Consider the following 19,508-nt stretch of genomic DNA (forward strand, 5'->3'; position numbering starts at 1 on the left):
AATACATTTTCTGGTTTGTAAAATGTAATACATTATAAATTATGTTTTGCAAAATGTAGCTAATAATGTATCTAATAAAACTATCACAATAATAATAATAATAATAATAATAATAATATTCGATATTATCAGCTAAAAGTAATAACATTTATCACAATTTTTATTATTATAAACATGAATATTATTTTTAATACTTAAAATTGTTATATTATTAATATATATAACATTTTTATTATGATTCTGTTATATTAGAATAAATATGTAACAAAATAGCATATAAATTTATCAATAATACTAAGTAATAATAACAAAAATTGTTATGTTATAGTCAATAATTATTATTGTCATAAAATTACTATTATTGTTGTTATATACGTTTATTTATATGATGTAATAGAAATAGAATGATTTATACTTGTGTGTGTGTGTGTGTGTGTGTGTGTGTATATATATATATATATATATATATATATATATATATATATATATATATATATATATATATATATATATATATATATATATATATATATATATATATATATATATATATATATATATATATATATATATTCATTATTATTATTACTTTTATTATTTCCAATTAGGATTATATTAATATTTTTGCATGCATTTATTAATATTAAATAAATATTTTACATAATTAGAGTGCGTGTTCTGCTGCGCCCCTAGCGGAGGAGATGCAGCGCAACTGGTGGGCGGGGCTTAAAACATCACCGCAGAGTCTGACACACAGTCTCTGGTCTTTTGAGACACTTATTTCTGCTGCACTCGTGGCGACATGAGCGGACGAGTTGGAGATCTGAGCGTCAAGCAAGCCGAAGCTTTGGCCCAGGTGAATTTTATTTTCTTATTTATATCAGCAGTAATGCTATGTTGTGGATTTAACAACGGTTTGTGGAGACTCGTGTCCTGAAGAGGATGGGATGAAACACTGTCCCGAGCCGAGACTGAGGCCACAAATCGCAGATTCAGTGCTGAATAAAACCCACAGCTGAATTTAATTAGTGTATTATGATTAGTAACTCTCACACTGTTTTTGACTTGTGTCAATTCCGTAACATTAAGTGCACACGTTTCCATTGCTGTCTGTCATAGATATTGAGGGATGTACCAGCTGGTGATGATTATGCGTTATGAAAGTTTACCAAACTATAACGAATGCATTTCATAATTCTGCTTTTGTACATGTCAGTTTCGGCAAAATGTTCAGGATGTCCTGCCTCAGTGTCCATCCCAGAGTGACCACTTTCTGCTCAGATGGCTGAGAGGTGAGACACATTCCCTCATATTCATGCAGCAAACTATTGTAAATATTAATAATGTCATGCTGAAGTACTGAAATATTGAGTATTTGAGTATGAAAGTAATACTGTAATATACACAGAATTGTATTTTACTGACAGAATAGTGGACTAAAATGCAAAGTGATAATAGTTTTATGTTTATACACAGTGTTGGGGAAAGTTACTTTAGAAAGTAATGCATCACAAAATTGAGTTACACCTCAGAAAAGTTACTAGTTGCGCTAGTTAGTTATTTTTTATGGTAAGTCAGGCCCTTAGCCAGTCGATTGAAAGGGGTGGTTCTTTTTTTCTGAAAAAGTAAACCTTTTTTGCAGTTATTTGCCTAGTTTTTTATTCAATTATTCATTTTAGTGACATCTTTGCTGGATCAGCTTGTCGGATGGTCATCATAACCACACTTTTTTGATGCACCACAAATATTTTCTATAATCATTTTATTCAAATAATTTTACTACAAAGTATTTATTTATTTACAAACTTGCATTTAAACTGTGAGTTAATCCAGTTTATAAATACTGTTGTGAACATTCAAATATGAAAAGATGCTTATTTTTAAAAACAAACTTATAATGCATCATTTAAAAAAAAGTAGGAAGCTGGTAAAACTGTAGCCTATGGGCAAATATTGGCCACTTAATTAAAATTATAATTATCATTTTAAATTTGTCCTAAAGCCTCCTTCTATATATAATTTTCACAAATTATGATGGCATAGCAGTCAAAAATGGGATAAATGAGATCATATAGGGGTCAAATTCTGCACTTTGTCAGTGGGGGGTGGGTCTTTCGAACCACCCCAACCCCCACTGGCTACGGGCCTGTAAGTAATGCATTATGTTAGTTTTTAAGTTACTTTTGCGTTGTGTGACCCCCAACACTGTTTATACATTTATGTTTGCATTGTGAGAATAGTTTTATGTTTGTACACAGTGGCGGTGAAAGTTACTTTAGAAAGTAGTGCATTACAATATCGAGTTACTCCCCCAAAAAGTAACTAGTTGCGCTACTTAGTTACTTTTTATGATAAGTAATGCATTACGTTACTTTTGAGTTACTTTTGCGTTACTATTTCTGACCTGGCTGTGGCTTGATCTCTTTCAGAACTTGCAGAGGGTTTTTTTTTTTTTTTTTTATGTAGAGGAGCTCTGCGATTAACAACACACTGTATAACCTTCATTTACTTTTAAAAAACACATTAAAAAAATTAATGTAGGATAATGTTATCTTCTGAGAACTTCCTGACCCCAGAGCTATACATGCCGTCTATACAGATGAATGAAAGTTTAAAGCAATGCGTTTGCTACTTTTGTACATTTTGTCTAATTAAAAAGTAAAATAATTGTCCATTCAGATAATCTTCTTTTCATTTGCTTCAGTGTGCTCAAAATAAGAGAACATTTCCATTGCAGAAATGTAAGGCTCTGGAGTCTTCTTTTCTTTCTGTTCCTGCATTCTCTCATTGTGTGCGGGATTCAACGTGTCTACGTTCATTTTAATACAGCAATTTATTAAAAGTGAATTAACTAAACTAAAAACTTACATTAAATTCTTTTAAAAGTAACTGAAATATTATTACTTCATTTTGAAAAGTAATGCGCTACTTTACTTGTTACTTAGAAAAGTAATATTATTACGTAACTCTTTTTTTTTTTTGCATATTACAACAGGTTCTAATAAATGAAAAAGAGTGAACAAGAGCACCATAATACAAATAGACTTTTACAATGGTGCAATTTGTATATAGAATCTTGTAGATAGATGATGTTAAATTATTGTATTCATACACAAATATTAAATGATATTTTAAACTGAAACCACCTATATAATAGAATTCTATTCATCTACATATATGATAGATAGATCAACCGACTGACCGACCGACCGACAGACAGATAGATAGAACAGAATGCAATGGAATGATCATAACTACAACATAGAATCTTGCAGAACTTTTCATAATATTTAGAATGCCATGGACAGTCTTTTTTTTAAATAATAATAACTGAATCATAGCTTTTCTGAGACATTGGTGATGTGATTATTGGACATTGGTGATGAGAGAGTCTATATGTCCTGTCCTGACTCATGTTCAGACAGTATGAGTCAGTGTAATCGGATCAAAACTGTGGAGTCAGGAATGTAGCAGATGAGTTTAGATGCTTCTAGAAACTCGTGGTGCATGATTGAATAAGCGTTGCTGTATTGGAGATGTTCATTCAGTTATTTTGAATTGAAAGCAATTTTTTTCGTACACATAGAAAGGCGAGTCTGAACAATAACAAGTTCGGAGACTGGATTTAAAAGGGCAGATCTTCAAATGATTGAGTGAATGATCACTTTAACTGGAGTGAAAATGTATTTTTATATAGATCATACTTTCCTAATGGTCATATAGTAAATTCGAATTCAAATGTAGTACCTACTCAAGTAGTAAACAATTTTGGGTGCAGCCCTGGTATTCTTGAGTATTCTGTTCTTTATATACCATAATTTTCTGACATCACCCAGCAGGCACACAGCATCATAAGACGTATAATATTAGGTTAGATTTAGGTTGTGATGTCAGGTGACCAACATTCAATGACTAGCCAGCGTCTAAGGACAACATTACTTTGATGTCCAATAATAGGTTGTGTTGGAATGTGACCAAAATCCAAAGTCGAACGATTTATTCATCAGGTATGGCAACCAAAATCCAACATCTAATAGATGTCATAGTCGTAACTTCCACACAATGTCAAGCTGTAACATCATTAGACGTTGATATTTGGTTAATTTTATGTTGGACATTGGGTTCAGACGTTAACTCTATTTTCATTTCCGAACAAAATGCAACGTCCCCATGATGTTAGGTTACAACGTCAATCTGACATCAGATTAACATCCTGTGCCTGCTGGACATGGCCTGTTTTTATTCATTTTAATTTCCCCAAATTGGCAAGTGTGAACACACCTTATGTTTCGCTTTGAATTAAAGCTGCTAAAGCCATAACTGTGGATGTTCTCTACACTTTTGGTTGACCCTCCAGACTGGAGTTTGAACACCTCACTGGCAGCCTTACAGAGGCTGTTCTTAGGTTTGACAAAGGCTGTTTTGTGTTCATGAACAGGACTGAATGCGGCCAGTCTTCTGCAGGGATTTCTAGGCACCAGACAGAGACCACCGAGAGTACTGATGTAACTGGTTAATTAGCATGTGCATGTCGATTGTTAGTTGCATGCTTGCATTATGAAAATCTAGAGTTATTACTGAAGAGTCGAAGACAAAATTATTAGCCTTCCTGTAAGGTTTAATTCTGTCTGAAGTGCTCACTATTTTTTTCAACAGTTTTTTAAACATGATAGTTTATAAATAACTTCTAATACGTTTTTTGTTATGATGACAGTACATAATATTATACTAGATATTTTTCAAGATAGTAGTATTCAACCTAAAATGCCATTTTAAGGCTTAACTAGGCTAATTAGGCAAGTTATTGGACAACAGTGGTTTGCTCTGTAGTCAGTCAAGAATAATAATTTAATAAGGGGAGGTAAAAATATTAGTAGTTTTTAATTACAAACCATTTTTTATTCCAGCCAAACTAAAAGAATTAAGACTTTCTCCAAAAAAAAAATATATATATATATATATATTAGGAAACACTGGTAAAAATTCCCTGAACATCAGTCAGGAAATATTTGAAAAAGGCAAAATATTTCAAAGGAGGGCGAATAATCTCTGTCTTCATATGTGGTTTTAGATATCTGTATTATAGTCTTCTGTGCTGTACTGCGAGAGAGTGTTGACACTTGCACATTTCGTTAATAAAGGCAGTGGCAAGTGTTGATAAGATAAACTGTTGATTGTGAAACTAGTCATTGAGGTCTGCGGAGATGTGATATGAGTTTACTGCAGTACAAGTCTGCAATCTGCGTGTAGTTCTTGTCTTTAAATAAATGCAGACTCTGCTGTTCTAAATGTTGGGGTATTAAATAATTTTGTGCAGGGAAAATGATTGATACATTAGCAAGCATGCACCAAATTGATCTGAAGTGAGAGTAAAGGCAGGAAGTCGTTTTATAAACTTTATTCATGAAAGAATTCATGCAAAAGTTTTCCTCAAAAATTGAGTATTTTGTTTTAAACATTGATAATAATTATTTATACGGATTTTTATTAGGGAAGGCAAGTTATTTATATAGCACATTTCATACACAACGGTGATTCAAAGTGCTTTACATCAACAAAAATAAAAGAAACAAGAAAGTAAAAACAACAAAGAATAAAAATTGTAAAGTTTTAAAGGAATGAAAATGAAAAGAAAGACATAATAGTGCGATCTGTCTGATGTAGCACAGTGCTCATTCAGTAAAGGCACAGCTAAACTGATGTGTTTTCAGTATTGATTTGAATGTACCTAATGTTGGAGCATGTCTAATTACTTCTGGAAGCTGATTCCAGTTGCGAGGGGGGCATAGTTACAGTAGCTGAAAGCCGATTCACCCTGCTTTGACTGAACTCACGGTTTTTCTAGTTTATACGATCCTAATGATCTGAGGGATCTGTTAGGTTTGTATTCAGTGAGCATATCTGTAATTTATTGAGGTCCTAGGCCATTTAATTATTTATAGACAAAGGAATCATACTTTAAAATCTATTCTGAATGTAACTGGTAGCCAGTGTAAAGACCTGAGGACAGGTGTGATGTGCTCTGAATTTCTGGTTCTTGTCAGAATCCTGGCAGCAGCGTTCTGGATGAGCTGAGTGAGGAGACCATTACAGTAATCCACCCTGCTGGTGATAAAAGCATGAACAAGTTTCTCTAAGCCCTCACTGGAAACAAAGCATCTAATTTTTACAATGTAATAGTAAAAATACATCAAACCAGTGATTCAAAATTCAACACTTAACACTGTTTTAAACGTATCAAAATAGAAACCAGTTCTTTTCTAAAGTAATAGTATTTCAGAATATTTGTTTTTTTATTTTTGAATATTTTTTTACAGCTTTAGCGAGCAAAAAAAGCTTCTTTCAGAAACATTAAAATATCAAACAACTTCAAACTTTTGATTGTAACTTTGTAGAGATTGAATTCGTGATCATAATATCATTATTGGTAATTAAAACACAACAAAGTTGTAACTGCCAAGTGTGTAGGTACAAAACTTGTTCTATATTATTTGTGCTGTAAACATGCATGATATCAGTAACCTTTTCTGAGTGATTAGACTTATTGCTAGTGGACAATAAAACTGACACACACAAAAAATCTCATGGGCTTACATTAAAGCCATATAAAAAGAACAGATATCAGATAGATATCAAGAGACGGTTAGCAAACACCTAGCAACTGCATTAACAACAATCCAAATATCACCAACACACCCTGGCAAACAAACACATCAGCAAAACAGCGTGATTTATGCATATGCATAGGCAAATTCACATTTTCGTCACGTCAATGAAATATACTATGAATAAAAAAAATATATATATTTTTAGCAAACTTATGTAATTGCTAATTTTGCATTGAAGACAGACAGATAAACACACGAAGATAGCTGGGCAGTTGGATGAAAGGATGGATGGATGGATGAATGGATGGATAGATAGATGGACATTTGGATGAAAGGATATATGGACAGACAGTTGGATGAAAGGCTAGATGTATAAAAGGATGAATAGATGGTTGGAGAGTTGATTGAAAGGGTGGATGGATGGATGGATGGATAAATAGATAGATAGATAGATAGATAGATAGATAGATAGATAGACAGACAGACAGACAGACAGACAGACAGACAGACAGACAGACAGACAGACATCATAAAAACTCTTGATAAAGCGACTGACAGATCTGTTCCACAAACACTGAGAGCTTTTGTCAGCTTTGTCACATAATCTTCTTTATGAGTATTAAATACTTACGTATGACTTCATGTCTGACTAATTCTGGGTCAGTTGTGTCTCCGGGCTGGTCAGGTATAGACAGGTGTGAATACAGTAGTTGACAGTGACACTAATCCAGCACTGTGGAAATGAAATTGGGTTGGGCTGAATTTGTAATAATTATTTTACTTTGTGTGTGGTAATACTCGTTTGAGGACAGGCTTTCAGATATATAGGCTTTCAGTCTATAATCTACATGGGAATAGGCATGGGCCGGTATAAGATTCTGATGGTATGATAACCTTGGGTAAAATATCACTGTATCAAGGTATTGTGATGACTGCTCTAAAATATATTCTTTTTAAATGTCTGGGTAAAAAACTTAACTTTTTTCCCTTTTGAAAACAATATATTTTATTTTTTGAAAGGTTCATGATATTTTGGAGCAGTAAGCAAGTGAGGCTATATAATACAAAGTCTTCATTTGTTTCAAAACACAGATTCTTTACAATTTTAAACTGCATCTTTGGATATTTTTTTTTTTGCTGGAGATACTGTTTTCCTAAATAACTAAAAAAAAAATGTAAATAAAAATCCTTACACATTTCTTAGGAACGGTACTACAGAAAATTTTGGCAGTTTTAAAACCTTGACTTTTCCAAACCGCGGTATACCTTGAAAACGGTTATTACATGGGAATATATTGAAGGTCAGCACACTGTGGTCTGTCTAGTCTACTCGTGGACTCGCAGATCCAAAGCTTTCCTGTTTCTCAGCTGAACAGTTAATCTGTTACCAAATAATAACTTTCAGTGGCACAAGGCTTCCAGATTTGTGCAGGTTATCTTCAGTTAAAACACATAAAAGCACCTTGTCTTGAGTCAAGATGTTGATTCTGGTCATGTGCAGGACACACATGCTCTTTATATTGTGAGTGTGAGAGTTTAGTATTGAATTTAGCTTGTATAGTAGATGTGAGGTTAAACTGTAGGACAGATAGCTGCTGATTTGTTGGCTCAAAACCTGCAAGTGACCTAAAGGGATAGTTCACTATAAAGAAAATATGCTCACTATTTACTCATCCTCAAGTGGTCCCAAACCTTGCTTCTTTTGTTTTGTTGAACACAAAAGAAGATATTTTGAATACTGTTGAAAACCAGCAGCCACTGATATCCATGGTAGGAAAAATATATGGAAGTCAATGGCTGCTTTTTTTTTTTACATACATCAAAATATCTTCTTTCATGTTTAATAAAAGAAAGAAACCAAACAGGTTTTGAACAAATGGGGAGTGAGTAAATAATAGCAGATTTGTCCTGTGTAAATAAGTTATTTTAAATGATAATTGTTTTACTCATTTGCAACTTTTTACTTTTATTTTCCAGCCAGAAACTTCAATCTACAGAAATCCGAGGCCATGCTGCGCAAGGTATACTGCCATTTCATTGTTGTTGTTGTTATTGATGTTGTTTTTAAATAGTTACACTAGGTACTGTGCAGTACTCAGTATCGCGAACTAAAGATCGGGGTGGGTTGGTTGGTTGATGGCACGAACTGAAGGGGGGTGATATGGGCTTGGACTGGTTGGCGGTCGCCAACTGAAGACCAGGGGGCACTTTTGCTCATTTTGCTCAAGGGCACTTTTTATTCAAGAGAAAAAAGGGCACAAGTTGAGCCCTATCTGTGCACGTGCCTGGATACAATACTGTTCAGGGTTTAAAAAAATATATATATATAAAAGAAAAAAAAAAATTGTTCACCAAGGCTCATTTTATTTTATTTTATTTTATTTTATTTTATTTTATTTTATTTTATTTTATTTTGTTTTGTTTTATTTTATTTTATTTTATTTTATTTTATTTTATTTTATTTTATTTTATTTTATTTTGTTTTGTTTTGTTTTGTTTTGTTTTGTTTTGTTTTGTTTTGTTTTGTTTTATTTTATACAAATTTTATTTTATTATTATTTTATTATTATTTTATTATATTATTTTATTATATAAATTATTCTATTCTGTTATATTCTATTCTATTATATTTTATTTTATTCTATTCTATTATATTTTATTCTATTATATTCTATTATATTATATTATAATTAATTTTGTTAGAATTTAAAACATTATATTATTTAATTGATTCATATTTTTTTGTTCTTCTGTCATTTATTTTATAATTTAACTTTTGTTTTTATTTGGTGATGGCAAGTCTGAAGCAACCATTTCTGATTATCATTGGTTTTCAAAACCAATCTCCAATCGACCAATATCAAATTGGTTTTGGGCACACAACTAGAAAAAAAATCAAGAATAATGAAACTCTTCTTTTAGATTAATCTCTTGATTGATGAATTTGGGTTTGACAGACCCTCACAATGCCAGGCTTTATGTCAGGGAGTTGGTCACCAAAACACTTTGAATAATAATACTATGAAATATAATCTGACTAATACCATACCCTGTGTTTACACCTGCAGATCAGATTTCAAGGGAAATATTGCTGATTTCAAAGTTTTGTACATCACTTACAGTATGACATATTGCTATATGTGGACGAAGCTCAAAAACAAAAACTGAATTGTTCATGTCTTTGCATGCAACTATAGGAGTTGCAGGCTAAAGTAATGAATATGTGGTGCAATTGGTTTACAAAACAATAAGCAAAATGAAAGTTGAATCTTTACATGGAATTTTGCCCCAAAAATCTAAGACACTGAGGCTAAAATATCATCCCGATTTAAATGATGTGGGTAATGTGTGGTAATGGTAACGTGTGAATTCAATGCATTGTGAGTTGCTTTAGAAAACACACATCTGTCAAGTGCATAAATGCAAATGAAGCATCAGTTTGCAAAATTACATTTATATTTGTGCATGTTGCATCAAATAATTTTTAGCCATTTCTTTAACTTTAACCTTCGAGAGCCTCACGGTTCTAAAACATATGCTAGAGTAATCGGTGGTTCATTCCGCTGTGGCGATCCATAGTATATCAGGGAATATGCCGAAGGATAGAGAGTGAGTGAGAAATAGAGGTATAACGATACACTCAATCTTGATTGATGACAAATTTTCTGGCATGAGGATGGGATCAGCCTGTCACTCAGAAGAGATCAACCACAATCATCCAGGCACATCTAGATGCACAAAATCAAGCCTCACCCGACATTTTTACCTGTCCAATTAACTTTACAATTTTCTTTATGTTTATGCCAAGCACAAATGTCATTACACTGTAAAAAATGTAATGACAAAAAGTCAAGAAAACAAATATTTTCATGATGCTTTAACGTATTTTATCAGGTTTCAACAAAATGTTTTAAGTTATATAAAGTCTAACTTAATATTTTTAGTCAGTTTGATTGATGTAAATTGAGATGAATAGAAAAGTTCATGTGATTCAACAAAATAATTTAAGGCAGCAAGATTTTTACAGTGTATTTATACAGAGATGGATTTTTTAACCCACCCAAACAAAACCCTTAATACACTGCCTGTTATAAATATTGACAGTAACTATAATAAAAAAATATTAAGAACACAAGAATAAAAAGTTGGACTAGAGTAATTGCAAAAGTTGAGTAGTCTCATCAAATAAATTAAAAAATGAGACCATAATAACGGAAACTACATGTGTTATCTTAAAGTGGTAGTCTAGTCTAGCCTACGCATATCAGTCAGGACAGTAAAAAATATGAAATTACAATAACATACAAAATACGGCACATTATTCCCCAGGAAGTACATTTATAGTAGAGAAATGGGATAATAAGGGATGCCAAACATTAGAGAATTTGTGAGAGCCTCTAGTTGAATCTTTAATCTTTTCAAAGTAAGACATTTTTACAATTCATCACAACAAAATGTCATGTCATTATAAAAAAATGAGGTGGATAGCCAACAAGCTATGAGGGATTTGCATATTTTCTCTGGCCAGGTTTTGATTTTAATCCGTAGTAATAATATTAATAATACTAATGGCAAAAGACATCAATATATATAGCATCTACAGTGCTCAACATAATTGAGTACACCCCATTTTGAAAATGAATATTTGTATCCATTTCTCAGTGAATATAGGACATATATATCAGTGTATTTAAACAAAACAGATTTATTAAACGAATATATATTTACTAAAATAATATTTCACTCATTGAACATCTTCAGAAATTGAAAGATAATTTTAGCTCTATGGCTCCTCGGCTATGGAACTCTGTTGTTGCTAGTTGTTAGGCGACCTCGGGTGTCCAGAAAGGCACCATTTAGAAATAAAATAAATTATTATTATTATTATTATACATTTAAATCATGCAAAATATTGGAAATAAAATTACAAACTACAAGATTTCAGCAAAATTGTATAAATTTTTTGTTTCTCTTGATTCTATTTTGCTCTTTTTACATTTTTTATTTAACATTTTTCCTTGACATAAATTCGGGTGTACTGATTTTGGACTGTTTTCTTAAGTTGTTTTGTTAGATTATCTCTAGATTTGGCTTCAGTACAGACTAATCTACTGTATATGCACATATATAATATTGTAAAGCTTCCTACAGATATTATTAATTTATATGAGAGATTTGTGAGGGGTGTATTCATATGTTGAGCACTTTATGTCAGTCCTGCAGTGAATTGTGCTATTCAGGATTGAACGGAGGGGAGCATAATCACAGCTTATGAGCGATTAAACTGTGATCGCTATATTCTTCTGCTGTTCAAAGTGCTGTTTGCTTTCCCATTGTGAGTCTGATGCTCATAGGTCTTTTATTACAGAGCATTTGGCTGCCGTGTTGTAGTATCTCTGAACTCTGTCACCAGTATCTGTTGAACCGCAGGTCAAAGCGCAGCCGTATCTAAAACACGAAGACTCATGGTGGAAAACTGTTCATTCAGAACTGATAACAACATTGCTGTGGTGACGGATCTGATTCGATCATGCGAACACAGCTTTAGGCATGTTCATTTGAATGTTTTTAATCTTGTTTTGTTTTTCGTGTGCAGCATATGGAATTTCGGAAACACATGAAAGTTGACACCATCACTACCGAGTGGCAGGTGCCAGAGGTACGACACCCAAGCATCATTTATTTGTGTATCTACACTATGCATCACTTAAATGTTAGCTATTTAGTTGTATTATCAATAATGCTGATAATGAATAAATAAATGAATAATCAACCAGTAAAGCATATTAATAATTTACACACACACACATTTGTTTTTGTGAATTGTTTACAGGTTTCCATTGTTTTTATACTGTACAAACTGTATTTTGAATTAACCTAACCCTACCCTGCCCCTAAACCCAACCCTCACAGGAGTCTGTGTACAGTTTTACTGTCTAAAAAAACTCATTCTGTCTGATTTATAAGCTTTCAGAAAAATGAGACTTCAGAGACTTCAGCAATGTCCTCATATTTCACCACTTTCTTGTAATAAACCGTGTCATACCTATGCCATTATACAGATTTGTGTCCTCATAAGTCACTAAACGCGCACACACACGTATACAGTTGAGGACCCTCCTGTGCAATATTTGTTCTGTATTAAATATTTTTCATGTGATATTTAACAGATTAGGGAAATTTTCACAGTATGTCTAATAATTTTTTCTTCTGGAGAAAGTCTTATTTGTTTTATTTCGGCTAGAATAAAAACAGTTTTTACAGTTTTTTAAAAACCATTTTAAGGTCAATATTATTAGCCCCTAAGCAATATATTTTTGTTTGTCTAAAGAACAACCATCATTATACAGTGACTTGCCTAATTACCAACTTGCCTAATTAACCTAGTTAAGCCTTTAAATGTCGCTTTAAGCTAAATACTTATGGGATCAAATTCCCGCCTAAAGTGTCGCGGATAAAAAAAAGATTTGTGCATAAATCAAAATATTGTCATTGCATGTGAAATTGTGCAAAAGCGAGAACTAAATGCAAAATAAGAAACAACAAGGTTGTGTACCAAAAGATAATGAGTGTAAATCAAAAATGAAGACGTGTTTAGACAAAACGTTTTTTTCTGCTCATATTTGAATGTTTTGTGCACTTACAGTCTTTTCCCCCTTTCGTTCTTGCTCCAACATCCTGCGATTGCATTTCTTAAACATGCAATGCGAGTTTCATTTAAATCACGGGCGGGTTTCAGCGTCATCATTGGTCCACTAGTCAAGATTGACAATTGCTCCTCTAGCCAATCAGACGAAGTGGGAGTTGACGTCACTCCAATTCAACTCGTGGCAGCTCAGTGTGACAGGCTGTGATGTGTTTGTTTCCAGGAGTTTCAGATAATATAGACAACTGTCAGTGACCACAGGGGATGCGTGTATTATATATACTGTAACTTCATACAGCGGTCCATGATTGCAGGGAATTCATGTCAATATAAACATTTATACTGTAATATCAGACATCCTGTCCATGATCGCAGTGGTTTCATATAAATACTACAGTGTAATATTAGACACCCCGTGATCGCAGGCTACATAAAATAATAGTATCTTGAAAAATATCTAGTCAAATATTATGTACTGTCATCATGGAAAAGATAAAATAAATCAGTTATTAGAAATGAGTTATTAAAACTATTATGTTTAGAAATGTGCTGTCCATGAAACAGAAATTGGGTAAATAATATAATATTACTCAGATATTATATAATATTACACAAGATATGTTATATACTTTATATACATTATATAAGATTTCTTTTATTTGTGTAATTTTTCCCTCAGGTTATATATGTGTTAGTAAACATTTTCGGCATATAAACACTAATAGTTTAGTTTTACTCAAAACTCAAACTGACCCCTGGAAATAAGCAGGTTGTTTTTGGTACTCTACCTTTAAGACTTGTGTATGTGACCTCCTTAATGATTGGATCAACGCCTCATGCTCATTATAATTATGTCTATTTTGAGCATGTACAGTCAAAAGTCAAAATTATTCACCCTCCTGTGAATTTTTTTTTTTTTCCTTTTTTAAATATTTCCCAAATTATGTTTAACAGAGCGAGGATTTTTTCACAGTATGTCTGATAATATTTTTTTCTGGAGAAAGTGTTTTGTTTTATTTCGGCTAGAATTAAAGCAGTTTTTAATTTTAAAATTTTTAAATTTTTATGATCAAAATTATTAGCCTTTTTAAGCAGTTTTTTTTTGATAGTCTACAGAACAAAGCATCATTACACAATGATTTGCCTAATTACCCTAACTTGCCTAGTTAACCTAATTAACCTAGTTAAGCCTTTAAATGTCACTTTAAGCTGAATACTAGTATCTTGAAGAATTTTTAGCAAAATATTATGTATTGTCATTATGACAAAGATAAAATAAATCAGTTATTAGAAATAAGTTATTTAAACTGTAGTGATTAGAAATATGTTGAAAGAAATCTTCTCTTCGTTGAACTGAAACTGGGGAAGAAAAAAATTATATATATATAGCGGGGTAGTAATTCAGGAGGGCTAATAATTCTGACTTCAACTATGCACATAGTATATCAAACAGTGCTGTTGTCTTGATTAGTAATCGTATTTCACTCTGTGTTTTGGTTTTGCTCAGGTAATAGATAAGTACCTGTCTGGTGGCATGTGTGGACACGACCGTGAAGGGAGCCCGGTCTGGTATGATGTCATCGGACCCCTGGACCCAAAGGGTTTGATGCACTCGGCCTCTAAGCAGGACTTAATCAAATCTAAAGTCAGAGACTGCGAGATTCTGCAGAAAGATTGTGATCGACAGAGCGAACGGGTAAGTGTGCGGCTGTCAAAAGTGGCAAGAAAAGACTTATTTAATATTTTCTCAGTTTGTCTGTCAAATGCACATTGTCTTCTGAAATGATCATGATCTAATATGATACAATCTTATGATACAGACAGTATAGCCCTTAAAAATACTCACAAAAACATAAACTTCTTAAAACATTATAAACTTGTAAATATGTCTTGATATTTAGGTATATTAAGGCTGTAATACATTTTCTGAAATCTGAACATATTTAAAGGGGTCATATCATGTGTTTTAGATGTTCTTTAGGGCAAAATTCTGCTGTTAAAGCATGAAAAATTTGCACATTTCACACATAGGAGTCCCTACAAATTCTCTGCGTCAAGCCCTTTTTGAATTCAAAAGCTTTGATTGAGTTTTTTTCCTGTCAATATGCATGTAACAATATCCTGAATTGAAATAATTCACACTAAAGAGTGTGAATCATGTCATATTTCATATTGCATGTAGACACTATTTCACTGATCTAATATACTGATACACATGATTTTTTTCTGCAACTGTTTAAACTGACAGATATAACCAACAACATGTATACATGTTATTTTGCTAAACAAAAAAAATCCAAGGCACTAGAAAAAGTATTTTTAAATATAAATAAAAGTAACAGTAAGTAAAAAGATCACACTGATTCAATTCATCTTTATTTCTAGAGCTCTTTTACAATGTAGAGTCTTTTACAAAGCAGGTTAACATAGAAGTTCTAGTATACTGAAACTGTGTCAGTCCAGTTTTCAGAGTTGAAGTTCAGTTCAGTGTAGTCTAAACACTGAAAAGTAAATCCATCAATGCGCAGCTCCACAAGTCCCAAACCAAGCAAGCCAGTGGCGAGGAACAAACTTCACCAATTGACGAAAGTGAAGGAAAAAAAAAACCTACAGAGAAACCAGGCTAAAGTGGGGCACGAACATTTTTCCTCTGGTCACTGATGGGTGTTCAGGTGAGCCCACGGGATCAGTGCAGAGACTCTTCTGTCACTGGGTCTTTCAGGTATAAATCTCATGGTCTCCACTCCTCCATGACCACCACAGCATCTTCTCATGATACGGCCCAATCCAGGATTAGGGAAACCTCGGGATAAGGAAAATTAAGCAAGTTTTGCCGCGCGTTGGTGCGGTGCACAATAGTACCGTTTATTAAAACAATAGTCATTATAATAAAGGCTTCCTAACATTTTTCACATACTCTTAGAGTGCCTTGGACTTATGATGTTTTTGGTTTATCTTGATGAATCTCTTATTTATACGGGATTTATATGTGTTTTTGACTTTACTTCGACTTCACTTTATTCTTGCATGTGTTTCACAGATTATGTAAATGAGATCTGGCTTTCTGTGCATGTGCTATGTGTTTTAGCGCTCAGAAAACTGTATATCAGGAGTTTAAACTGACAAAACATTTATGCAGATGCTTTGTTTGTTGTTGCTGGAATAACAGAAGCACAAGCTGTGAAGGCTCCGCTCACTTTCCTAAAGGGGGCAGGCAATAGAAGCTTTACATTTAAAGTTTACAATTTACATTTAAAGAGACGCACACAAAAGCAATGTTTTTCTTTCACCTAACTGGACATTTAAATGTGGTCGACTTGGTCAGATGGGAAAAAAAGTTTGCAAAATCTTGTATATTTCAGCCTCAATGAAAAATTTACTTAGTTTCTTTCTACTGTTGAACACAAAAGAAGATATTTTGAAGAATGTTGGAAACCCTTATAGCCATTGACTTCCATTGTATGCTTTTTCTAAATATGGATGTCAGTGTCTACTGTTTTGGAATCAAAATTGAATCTGTCCTTTTAAGATAAAATTTGTTTGAGTGAACAACTGAAAGTAGAATAACTTACAGTGTTTATAAGGATTATATCATGTGCTTTGAATGCATATTTAAAATGTTATGCCTGTCTTTTAACTTTTTTCTTTCAGTTGGGTAGGAACATTGAATCCATTACTATGGTCTATGACTGTGAAGGTCTGGGAATGAAGCACTTATATAAGCCAGCTATAGAGACTTATGGAGAGGTGTGTGTGTTTTTATATGGATGATATAATATATTGCTTGATGCTTTCAGTTGCATTGGTCTACATTAGTATTTTTCTTTTATAGGTTCTCACTATGTTTGAAGATAATTATCCAGAGGGACTTAAGAGATTATTTGTCATTAAAGGTCAGTAGTCCTGCAAAAATATGAATACAAATTTTGAGGGAAAAGTCAGAATTGTTAGATAAATAAAGTTGTTATTGTCCTTCTTTTATTCTATGGTAGAAACCAAAAAATGTTCAAAAAAATTCTTCAAATTTAAGTTTATTAAAATGGTAATGTTAAAGATTTATGCATTCATTTGTGTATTGATGTCTGCTATAAAAAACACTGAATCCTATCGAAGCTTGTTTCTACCATAGAATAAAATAAAGATAATAACACATTTTTTATTTATATTACAATTCTGACTTTTCCCTCACAATTTTGTATTCATGTCTCACAACTATTACACTTTTTTCACCGTTCAGAGAATTTTCATTGTTTTTCACTGTTCACTCAGAATTATGGAGAACAATCTTAAATACAAAATGTGCAATTCTAAAAAAAAACTGTCTGAATTATGACAAACTTTGGTAGTTTCAGGTTGCATCTTGCATTCCATTTTCATGCATCTTTCCATGCACTTTAACTTTTTTCTTAGAACTGCAAAATATAAGCATGCAATTTGCAGATTTAAAGGTGCTGTATGTAAGTTTTTGACTTCTAAAGCATAAAAATACCATAATATGCTTGCAGATATTTAAGAAACATTCTAAGTGAACATTCTTGTTTATCTTGTCAGATATTCTGCTTTGAAACGGCTGTCTTTGTTTTGGTCCCTTTAACCCACCCAATGCCAGTTTAGCCAATTATATTTCAGCACCCTGGGTTTCCTTTATGGAAAACCGTGTATTTCATTCAGGAAGGCTCTCAATGCATGCATCTGCATCCGAAATGCGACCTCCAGTGGACGGTAGCAGACTCCGAAATGAGACGCAGATTCAGAGTTATATAAATTCTATAAATTTTATATAAATATTCCGAACATAAACATTAGCTGAGCAGGTTACATCGTAACACCTTGTACTAACAACACACTACGTGGCGAGATATGCAGTGATAATTTGGCTGTTTCCATCAGATGAAACACCACAGACATTTAAATACAGCCATTCAGTAGCACAGAATACTTTTACTGCACCCCAACGAAATGGTAAGGCTTATAATCTAATTAATACATATTAAACATTAACATTTAACATTATTAAATGTACATGCTGAATGGTAAACTATCTGCTTCTGCTTTCAGTATATGGCAATAAATGTCATGTAAAATGGCATTCAAACTCACATAATTAAACACCGAATAAAGCACGTGAGGTGAACCTGAGGTGATCATTGTCAGTTTTCAGCTGCAAGAAGCCATTTCTAATATTATCAACTGGAGGTGTTGGTTAGAACAAAAACTCCTTTTAAAATGAAAAAAATCCTTTTATCGCATGCCATTGCTTTTATTTAGAACGTTTAAATTAGCCATTAGGCTCTAGGGTCAAGCATGCTCCTGCTGATGTCGTCAATCTGGCAACATGCGCTTGCTTGTTGTGCAATTTCTAGTTCAACCACTGGGTGTCAAACTTAAATACTGCACCTTTAAAAAATATTCGCAATTCTGAGTTTATTTCTTGCAACACTGACTTTTTTTAATCTTAATATCTTCATTCTGATTTTTTCTTAGTAGACTAATGGCACATATGAATGTACTTCCTGACAGATAAAAAAAATCTTTATAGTATGAATATGAGTATTATGAATGGAATTCAGACTTCCTCCATGTATTTATGAGTTATCTTGCGATTCTAACCTTTTCTCAGATATGCAAGATTTAAATTCACACTCTAGAGTTGATGCTGTGAGATACAAAGTTGCAGTTCTGAGAGAAAAAAATCTCAGAAAAGTTAACTTGAATTGAAAGTTCAATGACGATTTTTTGTGTTGCAGCACCTAAACTGTTTCCTGTGGCGTACAATCTGGTGAAGCATTTTTTGAGCGAGGACACGCGCCGCAAGGTCATCGTACTGGGATGTAAGCTAACACACGTTTCTTAACGCACCAATGCCTTCTTTACAATTTCTTTTGACAACACTCTGAAAATCCCATTCTGACTTCATCCTGCTGTACCTAAATGTATTTAGGTTGAAGTTTTGCTAAAAACCTTTAGCTCAGAAATTGGCTCTGGTGATTCTTGTCTTTTCCTAATGTACAGTGCTCAGCATAAATGAGTACACCGCCTTTTGAAAATGAATGTTTGTATTAATTTCTCAGTTAATATAGCTAATATATTTGGATGTATTTAATTAAACAGTTATATTTATTAAAATAAAAGTGTGATCATCGAACATCTCATGCAATAGAAAGAAAATACATTTAAACTCTGCTTGTCAAGGTAGTTTGAATAAAGGTGTCATTTCTAAGTTTTGTAAAGGTTTAAGGATGAATAATCCTCAC

General features: G+C 32.9%; 1 protein-coding gene across 1 annotated transcript in view; it reads left to right on the forward strand.

Moving 5' to 3' along the window:
• The first annotated feature begins 747 nt into the window (after positions 1 to 747).
• The window catches only part of sec14l8 (SEC14-like lipid binding 8), a 38,728-nt gene continuing 19,967 nt past the window's right edge, over positions 748 to 19,508 (forward strand). The window contains exons 1-8 of the mRNA XM_056457420.1: positions 748 to 856; positions 1,217 to 1,292; positions 8,586 to 8,629; positions 12,205 to 12,267; positions 14,762 to 14,950; positions 16,906 to 17,001; positions 17,087 to 17,147; positions 19,002 to 19,085. Coding sequence (XP_056313395.1) covers positions 803 to 856; positions 1,217 to 1,292; positions 8,586 to 8,629; positions 12,205 to 12,267; positions 14,762 to 14,950; positions 16,906 to 17,001; positions 17,087 to 17,147; positions 19,002 to 19,085 — 667 coding nt within the window. The 5' untranslated portion in view covers positions 748 to 802. The remainder of the gene's footprint in view (positions 857 to 1,216; positions 1,293 to 8,585; positions 8,630 to 12,204; positions 12,268 to 14,761; positions 14,951 to 16,905; positions 17,002 to 17,086; positions 17,148 to 19,001; positions 19,086 to 19,508) is intronic.

The sequence above is a fragment of the Danio aesculapii genome, chromosome 5, assembly GCF_903798145.1.
Source record: "Danio aesculapii chromosome 5, fDanAes4.1, whole genome shotgun sequence".
Lineage (NCBI taxonomy): Eukaryota > Metazoa > Chordata > Actinopteri > Cypriniformes > Danionidae > Danio > Danio aesculapii.